Below are 25,195 nucleotides of genomic sequence, written 5' to 3'. Positions count from 1 at the left end.
CTGTGTCTGTCTGCTTTGCTCTGCGCCCCAGGTGCCGGTGCCCCCCGATTCTCGCTGTTGTCACTGTCACACCTGCACCACCCACCGTCCTTCCTACCTACCGCTGCCGTCTGTTAGTCCTGGAGTCAAGGTCTTTCCTCCGCCTCCTGCTGTCTTGTGTGTCAGGCTCCCTGACGTGCCCGTGAGCTGTCTCATACCTGGGCCTCAGGCTCTGCCTGTGGATACTCCTTTCCTTCCTGGAGATGCCCTCCTCCGTGTGTTCTGCCCTTTGTCTTTGTTGTGTGTCCTCTGCAAAGGTCTGGGATGAGTGTTGTGGTCTTGCCCCAGGCTGAACTCTCCTGCCCACCAGAGGGACCTAAGGGCTGGGGCTACAAAACATTGCTCCTGTCCTGCCCCCCACGACCATCCTAAGGCTTAGAGCAGAAGCCTAGTGCGGCCAGGTTCCTTCCGTTAACAGTCCCCAAAGAGGTGCCCATCCCCCAGATGCTTCACTGAGAGGGCCCACTTTGAGCCCTGACCCTCCCTCTCTCTCTCCTTGTTTGGCAGCTGGAACCGCCTGATTCTGACCAAGAGGCCCCATCGCACGCTAGTGTTTCCTGGATCGTGGACCCAAAGCCAGACTCGAAGCGGAGCCTCAGCACCAAGTATGAGACTACTATCTTCTAATGCTGCTCTGTCTCCGCTATCCCACTGTGCCTTTGCCACCCGATCTTCTGCTCTCAACTCTCCTTCCAGCTGCCGCCACCAAGGCCCCGCCTCCCTGGGACCCGCCCTCCTGGCAGCAGCTCCTGGTTAAACCACCCAACACTGTGAATCCTCCCCTTGGGCTGAGGACAGCTGGGGGGTGACTTGCCTTTGAGGGGGCCTCATAGGCACCAGAGTGGGGCTGACCCCCAGAGCCTCTGCGGCAGGCACTGTGAGGTGTGGGTAGTCTTCCAGCAGAACCACAGGGCTCCCTCTGAGCTTGCTCTCCTCACCTGGGTCACAGCTGGATGCCAAGAGCTACCAGTTGTCACCTTTCCTGACCCAACCACCACTGTGACCACCCAGTGCCAGGATGCCCTACACACGGCTGCTCTCAGGCGCTGGTTTCTCTCCCGGTCAGGCCCGGTGATATAGCTTCACCAAGGACAGACTTCTGTAGGGGGAAGGTTGGTACCAGCCTCGTCCTTGTGCATGCCTTGGCTCTGACACTTGAGCTGTGATTCTCCGACTACAGGTCCCCGAGGGACCTAGGGGTGCTTGGCCCCTGTCTGTGCTGTGGGCCTGGTTCTGGAATCCAGCTCACTGAGGTGTGCCCTGCACACAGGTGCACCTTCTTCCTTCTCGGAGTGGAGCTGCCTTTGGACAGGGTATTGCTGAGCAGCTTCTGTGGTGTCGGGGAGCATTCTCATACTTCCTCTGGTGGTGGGGTCCGGAGACGGCCGTTGTCCAGCGTCCCCGGCACCTGCCTGAGAGCTAGCACCATGGAGCTGAATCTCCGAGGAAGCCTCACATGCCCGATGTGGAAAGATCAGTCTAGATGGCAGGGGACAGGAGTGATCCCTGTGGCCCTGGTGCACAGTGCAGTGGAAGAGCCTGAGTCAGTCAGCACCCGAGCCGTACGCCAGGGCTGGCCCTTCAGCTGCCTGCCTTTCCGTGTGCCTTTCGAGCAGATGGGCCAGGAGCAGCAGTGGGCTGTAGGCTGTGGAGGGCTCAGGGGAGGCAGGGACCTTTGTCTGCTCTGTGTCCCTTTCCATGTCCTCCACGTTGCACAGGCTTTTTGGTTAACTCTCTCCTCCCCCACTGTTTGCTTCTGCCAAGCTGAGCCACTGAGGAGCCACACTGCTGCAGAAACATAGCCGTGGGGAGCACAGGCTCCTGCCCCCAGCACCGAGAGCCTCGTCTGCAGCTCTGAAGACCCAGGCCCAGTCCTGCCGTAGGACCTCCTGTCACCTGCTTGGCCTGGGCCTGCCACCACCTGCAGAACCCTGCCCTGGCAGCGAAGACGCCAGGCATCTAGCCGAGGAGACCGGAACTCTGGATGGCCCAAGAAGTGGCCTGTCCAGGACATGTGTTTTTAATAGGAAAAGTAATCCTTTTTATACATTTTTAACACTTGGCTCCAGCCTCTCGGTAAAGCTGCCAATCTTTAAACAAGACAGGAACTGAGACTGGCCTGAAACCCTCAGCCTCTGCCCTCAGAATGGGCTCTCGGCCTGACTAGAGACATGAGGACACACTGTGGGTGACTTAGGGCAGAGTTGAGGCTTCTGAGGCTACTGAGGTGATGACACAGACGTTTCTGGGGTTCCCAGTGGGGATGAGCAAGTAGTTTCTGGTGTGGGGGACTCATTAGTACTCACCTGTCGGTGTTAGCACTGCCGGAGGTCCTGTCCCCGTGCTGCTGCTGGGCTGACAGAGCCATGTCAGACAGGAGTGGCTTTGTTTGGGGCATTAATGGGAATGCCAGTTAAGACTGCAGCTCGCCAGCCTGGGACCTGATCTGGCCTTGCTCTGATAATTTTTGACTCTTGTATCCTCTGTGGCAGGCTGGGCACATCTGTTCCAGATGTGGAAAAGGCTAGTTGAGGAACAGTCTTATTTCCCCGCTATGGTCTTGAAGTCAAGCGGGTGTTGCTTCAACTCTTCTGCTAGTTTGCTTTGCTTTCTAAAGTGACTTGGGTGGTGACCCTCCCCCTGGGCTGACAGAGCACAGTGCTGGGGGCAGTACTCATCCTGGTCCTGGGGACAGGAAGCCAGGCAGCCATGAGGTCAGAATGGAAAGCAGGGTTTCCCTCTGCTACACCTGTGGACTTAGCACAGCAGCTGCCGGGGTACAGCCCCTCTCTAGGAAGGGGCCAGGGGCCCTCCGCTGCTCGGTAGGCAGCAGCACTTCCTTTCCTGCCTCGTGCTCGCAGCCCTGGAAAGAATCCAGAGAGACTCTAGGTTCCTGATCAGTTGTGCCCAACCCCTTCCCTCTGCCACAAGTGAGCTGAGCGGGCTCTGCCGTGGGCGCAAAGCTCACGGGGACACTGTAGACACTACGACGAGTTCAGATCACAGGTGGGCACTTCCTCCTCTTGACGCTGCTATGTCTTATTTATTCAGGGTGTTTTCTACCAGAAAGTCTTGGCTTGTCTGCTCTGCGTCTCTTTCAAGATTAGTTTCTCAATATTCAAGAAAGTCCTCTTCTCCTCGGGGTGGGTCTCTCCTTTTCAGGGCAGGTGCCAAATGGAAGGGTCTGCCTTTGGCACTTGTGTGACAACCGAGGCTGTGCTTGAACTGTGAAGGAGCCGTTCTGATGGGAGTGGTAAGACCTGCCCAGTCCCTCCCAGCAGCGGCCACAGGCTCCCTCGATTGCCTCTGGCTAGGCTGCTGCCCTGCACAGGAAGCCCGCTCCTGCAGGCCCTGTGTCCCTACAGGGTACTTTGGACTCTGCCTCTGGTCGCCCACTAGGGGGCAGCTTTGGGTTTGAGCACTCAGACATGGCTGCAATCATCTAGACGGTTCACAGTTAGCTTGTGAGGTGCCCGGACCTGCCCTGCAGGTCACTGGGTTATTGCTCATGGCAGACAGTGGGACTGGATTGTAAGAAAAACGTTATTTAATCTTTGTTTCCATATTTTGATACTTGAATTCCCCTTTTGTTTTACTGTACATAAAATTGTTAATCTGTCCAACTTTGAATTATAAACACCTTGTGGTACCAAACGTAACCAACCTGTGCATTGGCATAGACCAACCTCACTGCAGAGTGTGCACGCCCTGGGCTTCCGGCTCGGTTTCTTCCTTCCGTAGCTGTACAGCTTAGGACTGACTGAGCTAATAAAGGAGAGCGGTAGAAACCGGCCAGAGCTCTGGAGTCTCTGAATTGGAAAGCTGCTTTTCTGGTGTTAGGTGTGGACACGGGCCAGATGCCACTGCAGGTCAGGTCAGGGACACATGACCTCTGCTTGGCTTGGATGACAGTTTGGCAGTCTCCTGTCCTTCAGCAGATAGATGCCAAGCAGGCCCTGGAACAGTTAACCCTGTTTGAAGCAGGGACCTCAAGGACATGACTGTGAACGGAGAAGGGATACGTGGCCACAGATGGATCTTCACACTGTGTGCGGGGCTCGCCCACAGATGGCCACTGGGAGGGAACTGCTCCCCCTGGTGGCCTGGTGGTGTACTCACATGGCTTGCTGCCCAGAGCCCTATCACAGGGTCTTCCTGGAAGAAGCCCTCCCCAGCATGCTGTAGAACTCCAGATACGTTTTCATGTGCTTAGCTGTATAGAAAGCCAAACATCTCCACACTGCATGAGAAGTGTAACCTAACCATTCATAGAAGCAAACAGCTGGAATTAATATCTGTGCCACATGAAACAAAGGGTGGGCTGATAATAGCTGCCACAAGTAAGCAGGACATCGGCTTCCCCTTTCTGGTACAGTTTAAACCTGGGACAAATTAACAATGGGAACAACATTTAACTCAAAAAGCCAAGCAAACGCCATTCTAGATCAGCACCAGGAAAGAGGCAGCCTCACAAGGCAAGGTGTTTCTAGTGTTTGCTCTACTTTAGCCGAATGCTAAGGGGAGCCTGGGTGTCCACCTCTCCTGTAAGATGCCCCAGCAGTGCAGGGTCAGGCTCTTGGTGAGGGACGGTTGAGTGCTTGCACCCACCAGTGAAGAGGAGCTGTACACCCATGGCAGCCGGGGCCAAGGGAGGAACCTGGATTTCTGCCCAGCGCGGCTGTAAGGATGCCATAGCATCGCCTTCTCTGCCGATAGTGAACAGCAGCGGCTCAAACAGGTTTCAGTGAGACTGACCAGTCAGTCTGTGTGTCGGTCCTGTGCTGTGGCACATGTCTGTAAATCTGTGTGTCGGTCCTGTGCTGTGGCACATGTCTGTAAGTCTGCGTGTCGGTCCTGTGCTGTGGCACATGTCTGTAAGTCTGCGTATCTGTCCTGTGCTGTGGTACATGTCTGTAGTCAGCTTTCAGGAGGGCGTGAATTAACAGCAGCCTGGGCAGAGCTGCAGGCCGGCCAGATCATCTGGCAGGACTGTTCTAAAAAGGAAAATTACTACTAAATAAACAAACGCCCAAATCCCAATTCTGGCAAGAGGCACAAACCTGCAGACAGCTGAACAAACCTTAAAACAGATAACGCCCAAAGAAATCCTTGCCAAGATGCCAGTAGTGTGGCAGAAGCAGATTTCTGAAGAAAAGATAATTCTTGAGACTGGCAAGAGAAGAGGTCGGGAGGGTAAAGACCTTGCCAACACTGAAAAGGCCATTTGAATGACACAGGACTTGTCTTCACCCCTCACAGCTGGACCTGGTGTCGCATGGCTTGTCACAGTCCTATGACTTAAAGAGCTAAGGCAGGAGGCGTGCCTGCCACGGACTTGAGCTTGTTCTGGGTTATATTGTGAGCTCCAGTACATTTCTGGACTAAGGTGAGACCATACCTTAGTCCACAGAGCATAGAGGGAAGGGAGGGAGAGGGGACGAATCGACAAACCAGAATCCTACCTCAGTGAAACCAGTCGATACTCTTCAGGAATGAATGAGAACAGGGACATTTGGGGGGAAAGAAAATGAAGAAACTCTGACACTGGAAACTGTCCCTAAATAAGTGGTGGGAAATCTAGCCTTGGCACTTGGGACATGCAGGAAGGTCAGACACAGAAACACACACATGCTTTAATGCAAAACTTTGGCTGTCTGCTCTTGCCTGTAGAGACAGCAGTCGACAGTGACAGGTTTAAAGGGCAGAATTGGGAGATAAAGTTTCTATCACTTGAACTAGTAAATAATGGCTGTAACAAGTTATATACAAACTCAATGCTACTTAAAAAAAAAAAAAAAAAAAAAAGCCTATGGAAAAAGGAGACACTACAGGTAAATCAGAGTGGTTTATAACATGGCCAGGGTGCTGTGTGTGGCACATGCCTATAATCCAGCACTTGGGAAGATCACAAATTCAGGGCTAGCCTAGGCAATGCAACACCAAGACCCCCATCTCAAAAGCCAGCTAACTCCAAGGGGCAGAAAAAATATATTCAGTAATGAACAACAGCAGGCCATGCTCTGACAGCCAGTTTGTTAGCCAGGCATCTGTTGTTAGCTGAGGAATGATTTGGGTTTACCAGTTCCAAGAAATCCCACTCTCCTGGCTGTGGGCGCCACTGCTCCAGCTGAAACACGGTGTGAACGGCAGGGTTGCTTGCTTCTTGGCAGCCAGAAAGCAAGGGAGGGCTGAGGAAGGGGCTTACAGCAAGGTAGGATCCTGCTGTCCGCCTCCTACAGTCAAAGGCCTCACCTACACACGTCTACAGTCTCTCCCAATAAAGCCATCAAATTATGAATCCCTGTGTACGTTAGTCATGACCTAGTCACCTCCGGATGCCTTGCTCTAATCGACACGAGAGCCTGTTGGGAAATGCTTCATGTCCAACGGTAATAATGTTAAATTGTTTTTCAATTATTGATTAAATGATTGGTGAGCCAGGTGTGGTTGTACACACCTGTAATCCCAGCACCAGGGAGACAGAAGCAGGAGGATCCAGAATTTAAAGTCCTCTTCAGCTACACACCAAGCGTGGGTAACTCCCAGATAAATAAGAAATACAGATGTCAGAATACAGACGCAATTTTGATACCCCAAAGAAAGGGGTAAGCGAAGGACCACACTAAATGCAGAGTAGATTTTAAAATATGAGCCGGAACGATGGCCCGGTGGCTAAGGGCCGTGGCTGCTCTCTGTGCAGACCCAGGTTCAGTTCCCAGCACCCAAATGGCAGCTCACAGCCATCTGTAAACTCCAGCTCCTGGGGACCCAACCCTGCACACTTAGATGCAGGCACATACTCAACATATAAAAAAATCTTTTCAAAGACAGTGTGATCCAGGGCTAGGAGTGTAGCTGGATGGAAGGGCACTTGGCCCTGCATGTGTGCACAAGGCCTGGGTTTGCTTTCCTGTATCATAGATAAACTGGATGGATGGATGGATGGATGGATGGATGGATGGATGGAACGAACGAGCAACTGTATGTCCCCAGGGGACTCAAAGCAAGTAACATTCAAGGCATACTGGAAGTAAAAATATTTGGGGGGGGGGGGAGCTGGTTAAAGAGGGCCAGTGCAGAAGAGCTCTTAGGGAAACTGACAACCTGAGTTCTGTCCCTGGAACCCAGAGGCTAGGAGGAGAGAATGATCTGCTGAGTTCTGTCCTCCGACCTTCACAAGAAACCACCGTGCACACACCCACACCTAACATACATACATACATACATACATACATTCATACATACATGCCCATGAACACACTAATCCTAAAAGTAGAAAAAAACATGCAAATAGCTTATGAAGAACAAATTACCAGATGACAGAAGGTCACGACATGAAGATTATGACAACACTCAGTGCGTACACACCACCCATCGAGATCTGAGACATTGCGGAATGAGGCCTGACTGAAGGGAAAATAGAAAAGTCCACAAGTGTTCTGGATCGAATCCCACCCTCATGGCCTATGCTGGCATTCAAACCTCCAAGCATGGCACACATGGAGTTTTCATGAGGTGCCTAAGGTAAACTAGAGCTTTTAGGAGACGACTAATTCACCGGGTTTGGTAGTTTATAAAGGGGGGTTCTAGACCACACCCTCTCTCCTTCCCTTCCTCCCCAACCCGTGTACACAAGCATGTAGTACCCTCCCCCGTTCCGGCAAGGACAAAGTCCCTTGAGACAAGGGAGACACCTGTGACCCTGGAAAGAGCGCTCACCACAACCTGCCCTCCCTGCCCTTTATCCATGCCTTTCCTTCCTCCAGAACAGTCAGAAATACATTTCTGTTATTTAGGATAAATAGTGATGTAATAAAGTAGTGCCCTCCCTGTTGGCTTTGGGCACCCACAACTGTGAACTGAATTCGGATGCGTGCGTGCATGCGTGCGTGCGTTTTCTCAGAGATCAAACGAAGGCATTGTGTTCCCTGAAGCTGGAGTTACAGATAGCTGTAAGCCACCTAACAACTCGGGTGCTGGGAAACAGACCTGGGCTCTCTGGGTGAGCAGCAAGCACTTTGAACTACTGAGCCATCTCTCCAGACCCTGAAAGGTATTTTAAATTTTATTTTTAATGGAGTGGGTGTTTTACTTGCATGTGTGTCTGTTTTACCATATGCATACCTGGTGCCTACAGAGGCTACATACATCCCTTTTATCAGCCACTGACCAAAGTAGACGGGGTGTAAGCAGGACATTGCAAACCTCCAAACTACCAACCACGAGGCGCTCTCTGACATGAGCCAACACTGCAGCCAACAAGAGCCACTAATAACCTAAGACCTCTCGGTGGTACAGCGCACAGCCACTAAGCCTTAACCATGGCCCTTTGGAGAGCATAATTTAAATCCTGGTAATCAGCATCAGAATTGAACAGGCTAAAGCCCCTGCAGCCCTCTAAGGGAGAAAAGCAGATACTATACACAGTTCACATGCACGTGTAACAGACCAGTGAGCCTAAGCTGGGCATACCGAATCAATCTTTAATCAAGAAATGCCCACTGGCCAGTCTGGTAGAGGCATTTTCTCAACTGGGGTGCCCTCTGCCCAAATGATTCTAGGTTGTGTCAAGCTGACATAAAACTAGCCGACACTCAATAGTGAAAAAGCTAAGAGCCGTCAGGATGGTGCTGGCGCGTGCCTTTCATCTCAGCACCAGGGCAGGCAGACTCTGTAAGTTCGAGGCCAGCATGGTCTACAGAGCTAGATCTAGGACAAACAAAGCTACAGAGAGAAACCCTGTCTTCAAAAGCCAAACCAAACCAAAACTCCTGAAAGGCCAGCCTCCTCTCCCCAGTTAGGAATAAGGAGAGGGTACCTGTATTCCACCACATCTCAGCCCTGAACTTCAAGTCCTAACCTAATCCACTAGACAAGAAAGCAGGTGGAGGGCTGGAGAGATGGCTCAGCGGTTAAGAGCACTGACTGCTCTTCCAGAGGTTCTGAGTTCAATTCCCAGCAACCACATGGTGGCTCACAACCATCTGTAATGGGGTCCAATGACCTCTTCTGGTATATCTGAGGACAGACACAATGTACTCATTTAAATAAAAAATAAATAAGTCTTTTTTAAAAAAGACAGAAAGAAAACAAACCAAGATAGAGTCCAGCTGGAAAGGAAAACAAGACTTTTTATTCCAGATGTCCACAGGAAGCTGGGTAGGAAAAAAAAAAAAAACAGTTCCCACCAAGCCTCCAGGAACGAGAAGACGGGCTTACCTCTATACGTTACCAACTGAGCGGAAGTACCAAGTTCCACTTACAGCAGCACAGGACAAGCACTTCTGGACAACCAGAGCCGAGGCCATGTGACATCCATACTCTAAGAGACCATCAAACGTCACTGAAAGAAAACACACCTGAATCACAGATGGGCTGTGGGTGGGGCGGGAGCTCAGAGGTAGCAGGCTTGCCCAGCCGGTGCAAAGTGCAGGTTCAGCCCCCAGCAGGACCACGGAACAGGTGGGAGCACAATCTTGTGTTCACGGATGGCCAGGTATGGTGGTGCGGAGATGGGAAATGCTGGCAGGTAAGCTCAACGCTGTCATTATTAGTACTCCAGACTACCAGGGCTGGAGAGATGGCTCAGCGGTTAAGAGCACTGACTGCTCTTCCAGAGGTCCTGAGTTCAATTCCCAGCAACCACATGGTGGCTCACAACCATCTGTAATGGGATCCAATGCCCTCTTCTGGTGTGTCTGAAGACAGCGACAGCGTACTCACATACATAAAATAAATAAATCTTTCAAAGAAAAAAAAAGTAAAGATATTCCCAACTACCTGTAGCAAAAATGACAGGCTAACACTAAAAATCATACCAAATGCAGGAGATAACCACAATAATCCTGAAACATACTTCCCAATTTCAAAAGTTAGTGACAAAGCTGCTATAATGTATAATATATATTATAATATAATATTAATATTAATATAATAATAGTATAATATAAAATATAATGTATAATCAAAATGTTAGTTTACTGACTTAAGGACAAACATACAGACCACTAGACGAGAAAAAACAAAAACACTTACGTGCACGGTATTCTCTTCTTGAGATTGGGCCTGGATACAAGCCCAGGCCGTCCTTGGCCTTAGGCGATTCTCCTGCCTCAGGCTTCCAAAGAGCTGGAGCAACAATCCCAGCAGCCAGTTGGTTCTCTTTTGACCAGGGAGCCGACAGCATGAGTAGGGATCCAGCAGTCGCTTCAACCATGGTGCCAAGAATGCTGTGTCCACCAGAGAGAACAAACCTGCTTCACCTCATCCCATCCCCCCACACCAATACATGCTTTCGATCCTTAATGAATTAAACACGGACTGGCCACTGGCCGTGGGACAGCAGTTCCCTCCAGGCTGTTAGTTTGCAGAGACTGGAATCAAGGAACAAAATGTAATGGTACTAACACAATGTTCACGGTAGTATTGCTCACAGAAGCTACAAAAGACCACCACCATGCCCACCAGCTGATGGTCGGTTGGCAAGGCAGGTGTGGCACTGTCACATGGCTGGCATTACGATCCAGCCATACAGAAGGAACCACAACTGTCTGTGACCTGAGAAAAACATCATGCACAAGTACAAGTGCTGGGCAAGGTAGAGTCCTAGCACTCTGGAGCCTGAGGTGTGACTGCAAGGTCAAAAGCCAGCCTAGGCACTAATGACATCATCTTTAACAACAAAAAAAAAAAAAACCAGAAACCATTTGTGAAGGAAGCCAGTCAAAAAAAAAAACCCTACATGTTCTGCTTCTAAATATGAATCCTACTTATTATAGAGTCTGGAGCTGTGGCTCAGTGGTTACGGCGTTCAGTTCCTAGCACCAACACAGCAGCTTATGACCATTGGTAACTCCACTTCTAGAGGGTTGTCGCCCTCTTCTGGCCACTGTGGGTACTGCGTGTGCTTGGTGTACCCCTGTCATGCAGACATTCAAAGGCTGTTAAAAAATGCTTAAATACAAATCCCATTGTGACAGACAGCAGAGTCCCACTCACCTAGTTTGAAGGAAAGAGAACAGGGGTGACTGTTATTGGTATTTCTTCTTGTGGTAATGGAATTGGATCTAAAGTCATGACACTTGTGCATATTAGGAATGAAATTATAATCGCTAATGAAAAAACTTTGTATTCATCACAACTGAAAACAGACACAAAAAATTGAAAAGGCCCTCAAGCCAGGCTCACTGGCACAGCACGGGCCTTTAATCCCAGCACTCGGGAGACAGAGGCAGGCAGATCTCTGAATTCAAGGCCAGCCTGGTCTACAGAGTGAGTTCCAGGATAACCAGGACTACACTGTGAGACCCTCTCTTAAAACAAACAAAAATGCCCTCAAACCCATGGGCGAGTTTGAGTGGTACTTTCTCTGTGTAAAGATGGGGTTCCTGTCTCCTCCACATGGAACAAGAAGAAAAAAAAATTTCAGAACTTCTACTGTGCGGGTCACCCCAGACTTTAGTTGCAAAACATGAGCAAGGCTTTCCTCATCAGCCCAGAGTCTGTACCCACTGCCTAGCCAGTGTTCAAGAAGCCCCACAACGCTCTGAACGATGAGGCTTCCCAGAGGTGCACTTCTGGACACAAGTAACTGCACCCAGAGGCTGCCAGCAACCATGCTTGTAAGTGTATCCTTTTCCCTGGGGCCTCCCCAAGCTGAGGCTGTACAATTACAAGACTGCTCACAAAGCCGGTTGGGACTGGTGTGCTATCATCAGCCACAACAATGGGTGTAAGCCCAGGTCTTTCCCACAGCGTCCCACTTGATGTTGCCTGGTGCGAGGTACACTCACTACACAGCCACCCACGCTGACAGAAGAGGGGAGAGCCGGAGTCTGTTCCCATCTAAACACACGTGTATCACCTGTCCCTTGGGTGGGTGTTCTACTGATAAGACCACAGACAAACAGGACCAAGGGAAGGGACCAGGGCTAAGCACATCTGAGTGGCCCAGCCCGAACTCTAGATAACCTGAGAGATGAGAGCCAAGAACACCACGGTCTGCTGGCTATGGGTGTTGTGTGCAGCCAACTTCTTTTCCCTACAGCGCCTGCTCTGGAAGAGGCCGGGGTCCCTGCTGTCCCCTGACCTTGCTGTAGCATCTGAAACCTCCAGGGGAATCTGGTCCTGAGAACGAATGAATTTGGTTTCCACGGTGTCCTGGCTGTCTGGGCAACATGAAGGCGCCAGGGAAGTGCTTTACCCTTAGCTGACCCTAACGAGGGCACCCAAGCATGTTGGCTGTCATCTGTGTGCACTGTGGGGGTCCCAGTTGCCAGAGAGAGGAGCACTGCAGGGTCACGGGGTCTGGCCTCCACCGCATCAAAGAAGAATGGCCGTCTGCATGCAGTTCAGAAGTTTATTATGGAGCGGGTTTGGGCCAGTTGTTCACGTTTGATCCCTACAGCCCTGGTGTGCTGGCTGTGGGGGGTGGGGCAGAGGGGACTGCTCTGCTGCTCACTGGTGATGTTATCCCAGGAAGATGGGCTTTCTCCTGGGTCCAAGGTGCCAGGGCTCTGAGCCGATGCCATCAGAGAGACCCGACTTTGGTGGTCAGGGCCTGGGCCGGGGAGATGAGGGTTTTTAGGATCTCGGTGTAATATGGGGCAAACACCTGCTGGTTGTGATGTGTCAGGGTGACAAACTTCTGGCCCAGTTCGGCCAGTTCCGCTTCAATCAGAGTGAGGCCCCCAGGAAGGTCCAAGAGAGATCGCTGCACACCCAGGACAAAGCAGCACTTGAGGAACAAGTGAATCCGCTGGTCTGTGGGCAACCAGGAAGCAACCACTAGATCAGCTTGAGCGGCCGGCAGCTGGCTACTCACCCACTGCCCGGGTCACTCATGGGTGAGGGGGGATCTGAGTTCTGGGGACAGCTGTCTAATTCTTTCAGCTATTCTGTTACTGAGTCTCCCAAGTACTCAATTCTGTTTAGTATCAGGGTACGGCTCACACCTGTAATCCCAGCACCCAAGAGGCAGAGGCAGGGGGAAAACCCATAAGTCCAGCCTGAGACACATATGGTGTCCCAGGCTAGCCTAGGCTGCAACCGTTAGATCTGACGTTAGGGAACACTTGAGCCATGGATAATGGCATACCTTTGCCCTCCCGTCAGCACCAAAGACAGACAGACAGACAGACAGACAGACAGTCCCAATTGCTTAAAGCTGGGAACAAGTTGGCCACGTTCCAACATGGGGCTGGGGCCTGGACCACAGAGACATGCTCTCTTAAAACTAATGGAGCTGGTTTCTTGCTTGTAGGTGGGTGTGAATACCACAGAGACTCATCAGAAGGCATGAGTAACTCATCTAGGTTGGGTGGGCAGGGTTCCCTGTGTGTCCCTACCTCCCATAGGACTAGAGTCCACCCGTGGCTGGAAAGGGGTAGAGTTTCAACCTGGACACTTGCCCACACCCTCTTCCTCCAGTATCCCATTGCCCACAGGTGGGCACGCTCACCAATGACACTGCGGACGCAGTTCTCCTTTTTGGCAATGTTCTGGAGCTGTCCCACTAGGGACACCGTATTCTCGCTGCTCAGAGCTTCCAGGCCCATACTCTTGAGACTCTGGTGGATTTCCTGGGTCACCTGCTCACTCACAGTCTGCATCACTTCCTCCGGCCTAGACCACAACAGAAGTAAGCTGGCACCCAGTAGGTGGCCTCTAGAGAACTGCAAAAACCTTGGAGCCTCGGGCGGGCAAGAGGTCAGGGACTTGAGGAACATTCCGGTCTCACCCCAGCCACCCTGCTCTGCCCTCCCATCAGCACCAAAGACAGACAGACAGACAGGCAGGCAGGCAGGCAGGCAGGCAGGCAGACAGACAGGTTCCACATTCTTGTGATTTCCTCCAAACGCCAGGAATCTCTGTAAATGTTGCTCTAACCTGAAGCTTACAAAAAAGCTCTCTCAGCTCTGAAGGATAGCCTGGCTCTTCCCAGGATGCACCTGTACATGGCCGGTGCATTCTGTAAAGACTGAGACCCTTCCCAAGCATCTTCCTTGGTCAGTCACTTCCTGACAAGCACAAACACACCCTTGCCACTTGTTTTCTTTGAGGAGATAAGGATGGAGGGCTGGGGCCTCCGCACGTGGGCAAGCATAGTCCCCTCAGCTATATCCCACACCCAAATGTGGTTCTTCTGTCCCCTCTGCTGTCACCAGCTATGCCTCAGCACACATTCACTCGATATGACAGCACTCGCTGGCCACCATCACCCACCCCGTGAGAGATGGCCCCGGGGCAGCCCAAGGTCTCACACAACACCCTTTCTGGAAAGTTCTCCCTTTTTGGCATAAGCCCCAATATCACTGTGGACGGTTCTAGAAGGCATCTCTCTGTGGCCTGTGAAAAGTAGTAACTCATGGTATGCCACTATCCAAGATTCTTTGTACTATCTACTCATGTGTGTGTGTGTGTGTGTGTGTGTGTGTGTGTGTATGTGCACACATGACACATACACAGGTACCATGGGGGCTAGGGGCCGATGTCTTCCTCAGTATCTCTCTACCCCCCTTTCTCACTGAACCTGGAACTCAAATGTTGGCTATGCTAGCCACCGCCACCCTTGAACCCACCCAACCCCCTCCCTGAAAACGCTGGAGTCACAAACATGCACCCCACGCCTAGCTTCTTGTTATTTGGAGACAGTCTCTACACAGTCCAAGCTGGCCTCGAACTCACATGGATCTGCATGTCTCCGCTTCCTGAGGGCTGGGGTTAAAGGTGTGCAAACTCAGCCAGCTCATGTCTGGCTCCCCCACCCCCAAGCACGTTGGGGACACAGCCAGGTCTCCATGTTTGCTCAGCAAAGCACCTTACCTTACCAGTGAAGCCACTTCTCCTGCCTCCTTCCTTTTATTTAAGAAGAGAGAGAGAGAGAGAGAGAGAGAGAGAGAGAGAGAGAGAGAGAGAGAGGGAGAGGTCCACAGCTCACCTGGAGTTGAAATCCTCCACCAGGGACTTAGTGATTCGTTTCAGCTTATCCACAAACTGGGGGGAGCTGAACAGAACGCTGCCAGAGAAGCTGCTGGCCACCAGCAAGACGGAGGCAAGGATGGTCAGCTGGTTCTGCTGTGACTCCAGCTCCTGCAGCCGGGTTCTGTCCGCCACCAGCGTCTAAGGAGCAGGAGGAACAGGCCATCAGCGGGATTCTGACAAAAGCTCAAAACGGAAAACAAGGAAATACACCTCCACCCACCCACCCACCCACCCATTCCTACCTCAGGAAACTCTTCATTTGAAGGGTCCCAGGTGAGAAGGTTCAGGAATCCCTGAGACAGCACCATGGCTGGGCTGAGAGGCTCTGGGACAGCGACATCACTGGGAGATGGGTCATCTGAGCTGGAGGAGTCCTGTATGTCGGAGCAACTGGTGGAAGGCGCGATGAGCTGCGTGGCCGCCTGCGTGAGCCACTTCGTGGTGTGGTTGAGGAGGCCTGCAACAGGAGGAGCGCAGGTGAGCGTCCTAGCCGGGCGTCAGGACCTCTCTCTTTAGCTAGTGCTGTTCATGAGCTGGGTGGTGCATGCGCTCAGGAGCTGACACAGCAGCACTGTCTGGGGTCAGCCTGAAAACATAATGAGTTTTTAAATTTGCCAAGGCTAAGAGTAAGACCATATCTCAAACAAACAAACAAACAAAAAAGGCCGGGCTGTGGTGGCGCACGCCTTTAATCCCAGCACTTGGGAGGCAGAGGCAGGCAGATTTCTGAGTTTGAGGCCAGCCTGGTCTACAGAGTGAGTTCCAGGACAGCCAGGGCTACACAGAGAAACCCTGTCTCGAAAAACCAAAAAACAAAACAAACAAAAATAAAACCAAGGTAAATCGCTACATCTAAATATAAAATGTATATGTTCCTGATTAATAAATCCATTTCTCCCACCCCTGCCCCCACCTTCCTGAAGAGGCAGAAGGAGAACAGCCCTTCCCGAAGTCAGGTAGAGGCCGCCCTCCGCCCTCCGCCCTCCGCCCTCCACCCTCAACCCACATCATACATACCGGGCTCTTTGTTGAGGCGCTCCTGGAACTGAGCCCGCTCAAACTGGATGGAGTGTTCCTGCAGCTGGGGCTGGAGGCTCTGGATGGTGTAGTTCACCATGTCCATTTTCATCTGTCCCAGGACTTGAAAGATCCCCCTGTCACAGGAAGAGAACAGCCACAGAGGGAAAACTGAGGCACAGGGCTCCAGAACCTGCAAGGACCTTAACGCAGACATGCAGCCCAGACCAAGGCCCACATGAGCCTGTGGCACAGGGCAAAGAGCCAGGTCCCTTTCACCATGCCCTGTCTGCTGAGAGAGCTGGGTGTGGCTGTGCACAATGGAGCCCCTCCCCCCCCCCAACTGAGAGGGCCGAGGAGGGACCGCTCTCTGAGTCCCAGCAAGGGCTACAGGGCACGGTGTTAGAGAAGAAACACCAACCCGTGAGCAGAAGGCAGGGTTCTAAGTGATGCCACCCTCCTCCATCCAGGCAAGGAGCGGTGCTGTCTTTGAATTTGAAGGTGCTGCATGCACCTCCCAAGCTCCACATGGCCATAAAACGGAAGGAGGCCTGCCACTGTCCCTTAAAGTTCACTTATGTAATCTGAGACCAGAGGAAAGTTGGGAAGAGAGACGGTTCACGCCTCGGACCTCTGCCTACCATAGCGTCTTAAACAAAGGGTCCTTTCGAGCTAAGGATGACTCAAAGGTCCTTTTTGGAAGAAGTGAGAACCAACAGGCCAGGGAGGAGCAAGAGGACGGTCTAGAAAACCCACTGCCTAGTGTCTGCTAGCCCTTCCCAGCTCAGCCCGGAGCAGGTTTGCAGACTGCAATTCGTGCCACACCTCAGCAGCCGGACAGGATCTGAAATGTTCTCAAGTCTCTGGACAGCTTCGTCGCGGACTGGCGCACACAGCAAGACCATCATGTTGAGGATGTACTTGGAGAGGTAGGAGACATTCAAGTCCCCACGGTCAGCTTGCTGATGGAGGAAGTCCATGTCCAGCGCTTCCTCGATCTCGTTCCTCAGGCGGCTCTGCCGTGGTAGCAGCAGGGACAAGAGAATCTGCCGGGCAAGTCAGAGAGCACGTCCTGCTCGGTCCTACAATTCGCCCCAGTGTTCAATCCTTTACACACACCTCAGCCTCTGTCTTCTTAGGTCACAGAGTCAGATAAAGAGATTAGTAAGGCCAAAGACTCCGCTGAGCATGTGGAACACAGACAGAGCCGGGGACAGGGCTCGGCAGCTAGAAGCACCTTGGTTCAGTTCCCAGCACCCACTTGTCGCTCACACCCATCTATAACTCCAGACCCGGGGGCTCTAGTGCCCTCTTCTGGCCTCTCTGGACACTGCATGCACATGGTGCCCAGACAAACATGCAGGCAAACCACCACACCCATAAAACAAAAATACTGTATATTGATATTCTTGGTGATTTTTTCAAGACAGGCTTTTTCTGTGTAGCTCCTCAGGCTGTCCTCAGAGAACTACCTGCCTCTGCCTCCCAAGTGCTTAGAATAAAAATCAACCTTCATTTTAAAGGAATCATAAAGCTGGGTGGCGGTGGTGGTGGCATGGTGCACGCCTTTCATCCCAGCACTCTGGCAGCAGAGGCAGGTGGATGCGTGTGAGTTCGAGGCCAGCCTGATCTAGACAGTGAGTTCCAGGATAGCCAGGGCTACACAGAGAAACCCTGTCTCAAAAAAAAAAAGATAGATGGATGGATGGATAGATGGATGTCCATAAAATATAGTCATAATATAGGAAAGGTAGTTACTTTTTAAATTGTATTTCAGAAGGAAAAGACAGATGAGCAGAGGAAAGGTGATGGGTTGCTGATCCCCAAACACGAGCCCCTGGTAACCCTCTCTCATTTATCCCTGTGCCTCCAGGGCACGCAACAGAGGGAGCTGGGGGGCGGGATCGTGACTATTGAGCTGAACTGAATACTACATTGCTCTGTGTGGCACAAGAAAAGGCTGCTGCTCTGTTATTAACTTCAGTCAGTAAGCTTTCAAAGTCACCAAGTCGGAGTTTCTTTGTATCAGATCTGCACTGATGTGTCTCTGCTGGAGTGGCAGCTTCCCTCTTAGTCTACAAAGGGCACTAAATATGCAGGAGGCCTCCCTCAATGCATGGGCTCTCTAAAGGAAGCAGATTATCCCCGGAGGTTCTCGGGCTTGTCACGCTCTCTTCCCTAAGGTAACAGCAGGCATGCCTCTGGTTGCCCACCACAAGTAAGGACATGTTGCTCACTGGTAATTTGGGACTTTTGAGGCAGAATACACCAATCTGAGATTCACGATGTAACTCTCTTAGAACTTGTGTGTCTGAGGCTCCAGAATTCTTCAGAATGGTCTTTTTTCATGGCTCCCTTTTGGTTACGGGATATTTGACCACACTGTGAACCCTGAGATTCTGTTATTTACTGAAAAAAAGAAAGAAAGAAAAAACAAACAAACAAACAACCTGTTTCTAGTTGTGGTGTGGCCCAGCCCACAGCACACACCTTTAGTCCCTCTGGCTGGAATACAGACATGCCCTTAGTACACACCTTTAATCCCAAACACTGACAGTAAAGTTAGTTTATAGAAGGAAGCATCTATGTTTGAAAGTGATGTTTATTTGAGTGGTAGACAAAGTGACAAATCAGAAAAAGATTTGTCAGAATAGGATCTGCCTAACTCTGACATGGAGAGAGAGGAAGTGGGGGCTACTCAAGAGGGGACAGTGGAGAGAAAGAGGAGGAGGCAGTTTTACTGGGAGAGTTGTACAGAGACAGGTAGAAGAGAGAACAAGCCAGAGAACGAGAAGGAGCCAGAAGAACAGAACAGATTCCCATAGTTTGAAGCCAAGTATAGCACAAGAGGCCGAGAAAGAAGCCAGATCATTTCATCTTAGACAGGAGTTCGAGCCAGAACAGCTGAGTTGAATCCTGCCAGCTAGAACTTAGAACTAGACAGGGTGAGCTTATTCACCCGTGAGTCTCAGCGGCTGAAAACATCCTAGGCCTAGATTAGATTGTACGGAGGCTAGAAGCTTCCTGGACTAGGCCTGGGTTAGCAGACAGAGTGAGCCTCAGAGATACCTTTTCTGATCCCCTGCTGTAGCAGTTTTATGTTACGTCTTCCCCAAACTCCTCAGTGACTTCTACCTAAGTCACCCTGGCAATCAGGCTTTGTGGCCACTAGCCGCCGGCCTCGCAGACAGGCCTTGGAACCTCCCATCTGCGTGGGACCACGGCCCACTCACCTCTTTGATCTCCTTCAGAAGCTCAAGAGCACAGCTGAAGTCGGGGGGCACAGCTGACAGCTGCTCTTTTAGATGGTCCCAGAAGTCGCTGGGCATGGTGTCCTTGCCCTTGCCTTCCAGGCTACAAGAGGGGTCAAATGCACAGGTCACCTGCTGCCCGAGAAACCATTGCAGGCTCAGAATCTAAGCCCCCCAAAGACAACTCCAGGAGTGACCCATGGGGCTCAGCAGGGCCTGCCGAGGGCCAGGTGTGATGTCACTGCACCCCGACTTCAGCCTGAGTCTCGACTACATGTGTGACCTGTGTGCACACCATTATTCCCTGTCACTCATAAAAGTCAGGAAAAAAAAATTTTTTTTTGACAACACTTGAATGTAACAGACCAAACCAGTCAGGCTTAAAAAAAATTTGGCTCAGCTGAGTGTGATGACTTCCCAGCACCCAGGAGGCAGAGGCAGGAGGATCTCTGTGACTTTGGGGCCAGCCTGGTCTACAGAGAGACTTCCAGAACAACCAGGGTTATACAAAGAAACCTGTCTCAAAACAAAACAAAACCCCAAACAAACAAAAAGTAAGATATTCCACACTTAGGGGACATCAGCAGGAGGGCTAGCCTGGAGCATGAAAGACCCTGTCTAAAAAAATAGACAAAAATACAGAGCAAGTCAATGGAGAAAGGGGAGTCTTTTCAACAAATGTTGGACCAACTCAACAGTCACATGTAGAGACCTGATTCTAAACACTAAGGTGGGCAAAAGGCATCCCATGTTCCGACTGGGGATCTTTTAAATCATTACAAGTAGCACCAAGGAGATTAATCACCGAAATAGGAACCGTGGCAATCAACACAGTTCACCAAGGTGACGGACATTTGAGTTGTTAGCTTGTTTGCAGTGGGGTCTCCCTGTGTAGCCCTGACTGGCCTGCAACTCACTCTGTAGACCAGGCTGGCCTCCAGCTCAGAGATCTGCCTGCCTCTGCCTCCCGAGTGCTGGGATTACAGGGGTGCTTGTACTGTGAGTTTATTTTTAGTAACATTTATCTGTTTTATGGGAAGGGGCACGTGGAATTAAAACTCAGGTTGGCAACAAGTGTCAGCCCAGAGTCACCTCCCCAGCCCCCAGAATCCTTTGGTGCTAAATAACAACTTCGGGGAGTCAAATAGAGACGGCAAAAGCCAATACCTGCTTGAAGATAACTTCCTTTCTTCCAAATGGCAATCAAGCTTGGAAGAGTCATGGGCTCTCTCCATCATACCTGTAAATAGAAGAACTCCTGGTGGACAGCTATCAACCCACACAAGTCTGAACCTCCTCAGGGTCACTTCTCTGAAGGCCCCGGGGGCTATCTCAGAGTCTGCTCAACCAGTCACTAGACATGCCCAGAGAAGTCCACCACAGTGAAGGCTAAAGTTAGTTCAGCATAAAATGAAGACAATTCAAAGATAAAGCTGACAGGCTGGAGAGATGGCTCCACGGTTAAGAGCACTGACTGCTCTTCCAGAGGTCCTGAGTTCAATTCCCAGCAACCACGTGGTGGCTCACAACCATCTCTAATGGGATCTGATGCCCTCTCCTGATGTGTCTGAAGATAACAACAGTGTGTTACATAAAATAATCAGTATTACATAAAATAATCAAAAAAGTTATCAATATTGCACACCACAGCGCACATGTGGAGGCCAGCAGAAGGTTCCTGCCTTCCACCTTCACACGGCTGCCCGGGATCCAGCTCTGTCATCAGATTGGTGGGGAGAGAGCTGAACGGCTGAGCCGCCTCACAGATCTGAAAAGGCAGCATTTCTCTATGGTAAAAAGATGGAAAAAAGTAAAAAGAAAACCAATAACTGTAGAGGAGATACCATAGCACAGCGCCCTCTCTCTCAGAAGGGAACACGACAGAAGTATATACAGTCATGCCTGTAGCCTTCAGACAGTAAGGGAAAAAAAACACACACACACACACACACACACACACAGAAAATTGACAATGCAGGGAGTCTCTGGAGTTTACTTCTCAACAAATCAAAAATATTTCGAGGTGAGAAAGTTGACTGTGGACTTTGACAGAAAATCTAGAGTCTTTGCCTGGGGTTCTAAAAGCGTAAACTACAGACTGGGCAGATGGCCTCCGGGTGGAGGCCAAGAACTGGGTCCCATCCCTGGCTGCAGTCATACCTGCAGGCAAAACACCCGCTCACACAAATAAAAATAAACCTTTGTGTAAAAACGAAGGTGAGCAGACCCTGCTCTTCCCTGCACGTGTGCAGCCCTTCATTATCCCAGCCAACATCTGTAAGCAAAGCCAAGGGGAAAGGAAATCTTGGAAACTCAAGAGCCTTCCAACTGCAAGGAAGCAGCCGGAAGTCCCACCCGGAGCGCTGCAAACTAGGAGGGCTCAAAGAGTAAATACAGACTGTGGCTAAAATTCTTAAAAATCCAGATTGCGTCCCCACCCCACCCCAAAAAATAAAACTGCAAGACAACCTGATATACACTGCTCCAAAATTCTTCAAAAGGAATTTGATTTATATACTCAGGAGTTACTCCACCAAATGGACGCAAACAACCATAGTTAACAACTGGTGTTTCCAAGACAGCACCAGCAGCCGCACGCCCTGACCTTCCTGAACCCCACGCCGGCCAGGATCCTATTTGGATGCACAACCCCAACCTCTCCCTCACGCATCCCCCCTCCCCACCCCGTACATCTGGGTCTTGCCTCAAGTCACTGCATTAAGCAGCAGCGACCCCGCGTGGCCACAGGGGAAAGACTAACTGTCGAGCGTCGCAGGAAATCCATGGCAACGCTTGGCGCGGGAGAGCATTTGAACCGAGAGGGGGGGGGGTCGGTCCGGACCTGCAGTCCCCGCACTTGGGGACCCTGCCTCAAGCAGATACCTAGCCTGTGCGAGCTCGGGGTCCCGCCGAAGTGGCCCTTTCCCGGGGATGGTGGAAGCGGTGCCCCACGCGTGACCGGGGGGAGCTTCGCTCGGGCGGAGGGCTGGGGACACCGGGAGGTCAGGCCGGTCCGCAGTCCTCCGTGGCCCACGGGACCTCGTGGCGCCGTCTGTACCCCGCGCCCCTGCGCGGACCCTGGGGTGAGGGCGGCCGTGCTCGGGCGACGGTTGAACCTACGCGATCGGTGCCCCTGGGCGCTGCTCGCGCTCTCCCGGGTGTTTCCCCCGCGGGATTCACGGGAGGCGCTGTCTGCCGCGCCGGGCTCCTTCCGGGCCGCCCTCTCCTTCACGTCTGGCATCCTGGTGGTGGTGATGGTGATGGTGGTATCTGGGTGGTGACAAATGTTGGGGGTTCGTCAGGGACAGAGGGACCAGCGCTGGCGCAGGGAGGAAACTGAGGCTGCATCAGCCCCGACGGACGCCTTCCTCCCCCTTAACCCCCTCCGTCCCTCACCACTCCGGTCTCTCCCTCTCTCTACTCCTCTTCCCTTCACCTCCCCCTACCCTGTCCCTTCCCCTCTTCCATCCCTTCCCCTCCCTGGCTCACCTCCGCCCTCCCCCTCCACTTTCTCCCTCCCCTTGCCCTCTCCCCTCGGCTCACTTCCTTCTCTGCCGGCCCGCCCGCTCTGGTGGCTGGGCGGCACAGGGCGCTGGTGGGCTGCGCGGGGCGGGTGGGCAGCGCGGGCTCAACCACCTAGGAAGACAGGGCGGGGGCGATGGGGCTGGGCGGAGCCACCGAGCCCCACGTCGATGCTGTCACACACTCCACATCCCCCCACCCCGCGGCCTGGGCAGGAGTGGGAGCGCCCGGGGTTGCAAAACAAACCGCTCGGGTGTCCTGGCAACTAAGCACATGCGCAGCCCCCACCCGCAGTATCGCTGACCCGCCACGGACTATCTGCCGCCACTCAAGGCCAGACTGGGGCGGGGATGGTCATCCCTATTGATTCTAGGTGTCAGGAGCTGGGGCTTAGGGGTAGCCTAACGGGGGTGCTGGCATCGAACTGCTGACCTGAGTGCTGGGGTCACAGGTGTGGGCCACCACCGTGGGTTTCATGCAATGCTGGGGACGGAAGGGGTCTCAGAATCTTAGAAAGGATGGAGGGTGAGGCCTGGAGACATGGTTCAGCCCTTAGGACAATTGGCTTTCTTCCAGAGGACCAGGGTTTGATTCCCAGCACCAACAGGGTAGATGGCAGCCATCTGCAACTCCAGTCCCGCTTCAGACCTCCTGGGCACGGTATGCATGTGATGCGTTTACACATATGCAGACAAAATACCCTTACATATACAATTGTCTTGTTTTACATATAGAATTTCTCTTGTTTGCTTGTTTGTTTGTTTGTTGCTTTTTTCCAAGACAAAAGTTTCTTTATGTAGCCCCAGCAGTCCGGGAACTCTCTCTGCAGACCAGGCTGGCCTCAAACTCAGATCTTCCTGCCTCTGCAGGGATTAAAGTCTTTTAAATAGAATATGTACCCAGACCTTGGATTCGGGGAGAGAACATGGAAAGGATGTTTCTGCCTCACATTCTTCCTCTCCTCTTCCATACTCTTGACTTGAAGTTATCAAAAAATATATGTAAATGCATCACATGCACGCAGTACCCCGGGAGGTCAGAAGAGGGCGCGCGCGATCTCCTGGAAAATGGAGTTATAAATGGCTGTAATTCCTGATGCCGCAGGGGATGCCGGTGCTTCGCTGTCAGGACGCCTAAGCAGTTTGTTCACCAATCCCTGACTTTGGAAAACCTGAAAGTAACAGTGCAGGCCTGTCATCCTGGGTACTCAGGAGGCTGAGGCAAGAGGACGGACTGGCCAAGGCCTGCTTGGACTACACAGTTGCAGGACAGACTAAGCAACTTAAAGACAAAACAAAGCCAGATAATGAATGCAGCTTAATAATAAGACGCCAGCCATGGTTGGGGGCCCAGGTTCAGTTCCAATACTGCAAGGTAGGATTTACTGAATGCAGTTAAGGCTGTAGCTTGGTTGGCAGCCCTGGGTTCGATTCTTGCCAACCACCCAAACTATCTCCAGCATGCACTAAGCCTCCTTCCCCATCGTGCTCCCTGCAGTGCCCTGCCGGTGGTCAACTGTGAAGTGGACAGAAGCTACGCAATGATGTCACAGTTCCCCGTCACTTAAGGAGGTAGTTAGACTCTTGCTCTCTCTTCTAAAAGAAACATGTAGGGCCAGGAAAGATGGCGTCCAAATGGTGGCCTAGAAATACCTGTTGCCCTCTTGTGCTCTTGTGTCCCCTATGGGCTCTTGCCTTTGTGTGTGTGTGTGTGTGTGTGTGTGTGTGTGTGTGTGTGTGTGTATTCACATATGCACATATACATACACACATACATGCAGGCAAAACAAAAATTTTCAACAATTTTGTGTGTGTGTGTGTGTGTGTGTGTGTGACAGGTTCTCTCTGTGTAGCCCCGGCTATCCTGGAACTCAACTCTATAGACCAGGCTGGCCTCAGACTCCGAGAGATCTGCCTGCCTCTGCCTCCCCAAGTTACTGGGATTAAAAGCATACGCCACCACTGCCTGGCCTATTTGGGAATTTTAATGTCAAGGAGGAAAAAAAAAAAACCTGTGCTTGTTTTGAAATAATAGCCCATTTTTCCTCTCTGTAAATACACCGTTGTTACAAAGATCTTCCCAGATGTCTGAATCCCCTGGGAATTTATCCATACTCATGTAACAGCCAATCTCGACGTTTAAATTCATGGGTCAGCAAAATGGACTGATGGGCAAAGAATAGAGTTTGCAAGACTCACCGCCTGAGTTCAATTCCCAAGACTCCTATCATAGGAAGAGACCTGCCACAAGCTGTCTTCCATCCTCCACACCTGTGCCATACCACGTTCTCTCTCTCTCTCTCTCTCTCTCTCTCTCTCTCTCTCACACACACACACACACACACACACACACACACACAAATAAATGTAATTACAACTTTTAAG

The 25,195-nt window shown here is 51.6% G+C and overlaps 2 protein-coding genes across 8 annotated transcripts in view; one reads left to right on the top strand and one right to left on the bottom strand.

The window, feature by feature from the left end:
- Positions 1 to 3,831, top strand: part of Anks1a (ankyrin repeat and sterile alpha motif domain containing 1A) — a 152,630-nt gene extending 148,799 nt beyond the window's left edge. For 2 of the 6 annotated variants that reach the window (XM_034524045.2, XM_034524044.2), the window contains 2 exons: positions 32 to 130; positions 547 to 3,831. In XM_034524045.2, the coding sequence (XP_034379936.1) occupies positions 32 to 130; positions 547 to 666 (219 nt within the window). In that variant the 3' untranslated portion in view covers positions 667 to 3,831. The remainder of the gene's footprint in view (positions 1 to 31; positions 131 to 546) is intronic. The other 4 variants (XM_034524042.2, XM_034524041.2, XM_076916490.1 and 1 more) reach the window with 3 other exon arrangements.
- An 8,552-nt stretch (positions 3,832 to 12,383) lies between these two features.
- On the bottom strand, positions 12,384 to 23,071 carry Tcp11 (t-complex 11). 2 transcript variants are annotated; one of them, XM_076916492.1, is made up of 10 exons: positions 22,833 to 23,071; positions 22,173 to 22,559; positions 20,457 to 20,529; positions 19,272 to 19,392; positions 16,864 to 17,084; positions 16,039 to 16,175; positions 15,264 to 15,478; positions 14,978 to 15,159; positions 13,499 to 13,662; positions 12,384 to 12,801 (listed from the first exon to the last, which is right to left on the bottom strand). In XM_076916492.1, exons 2-10 carry the CDS (start codon positions 22,528 to 22,530, stop codon positions 12,569 to 12,571), a joined length of 1,704 nt encoding a protein of 567 aa, XP_076772607.1. In that variant the 5' UTR covers positions 22,531 to 22,559; positions 22,833 to 23,071; the 3' UTR covers positions 12,384 to 12,568. The 2 variants fall into 2 exon arrangements, with proteins under 2 accessions (XP_076772607.1, XP_034380351.1); XM_034524460.2 differs by having other exon boundaries at positions 22,410 to 22,559; positions 22,833 to 23,051.
- Between the last annotated feature and the right edge of the window lie 2,124 nt (positions 23,072 to 25,195).

The sequence above is a fragment of the Arvicanthis niloticus genome, chromosome 20 (assembly GCF_011762505.2).
Source record: "Arvicanthis niloticus isolate mArvNil1 chromosome 20, mArvNil1.pat.X, whole genome shotgun sequence".
NCBI classification, from domain to species: domain Eukaryota; kingdom Metazoa; phylum Chordata; class Mammalia; order Rodentia; family Muridae; genus Arvicanthis; species Arvicanthis niloticus.
The sequence above is the reverse complement of the archived record's forward strand: the minus strand, read 5'-3'. Positions and strand labels throughout refer to the sequence as shown.

Excerpts from the sequence above, each read along its gene's own strand:
- Tcp11 (XM_076916492.1), bottom strand. The coding sequence starts at position 22,530 with ATGCCAGACGTGAAGGAGAGGGCGGCCCGGAAGGAGCCCGGCGCGGCA. Across the intron at positions 16,176-16,863 it reads GATCCTGTCCGGCTGCTGAG|GGGGATCTTTCAAGTCCTGG; the intron begins GTGTGGCACGAA and ends TTCCTGTGACAG. Across the intron at positions 15,160-15,263 it reads CAAATGAAGAGTTTCCTGAG|ACGCTGGTGGCGGACAGAAC; the intron begins GTAGGAATGGGT and ends CCTGCTCCTTAG.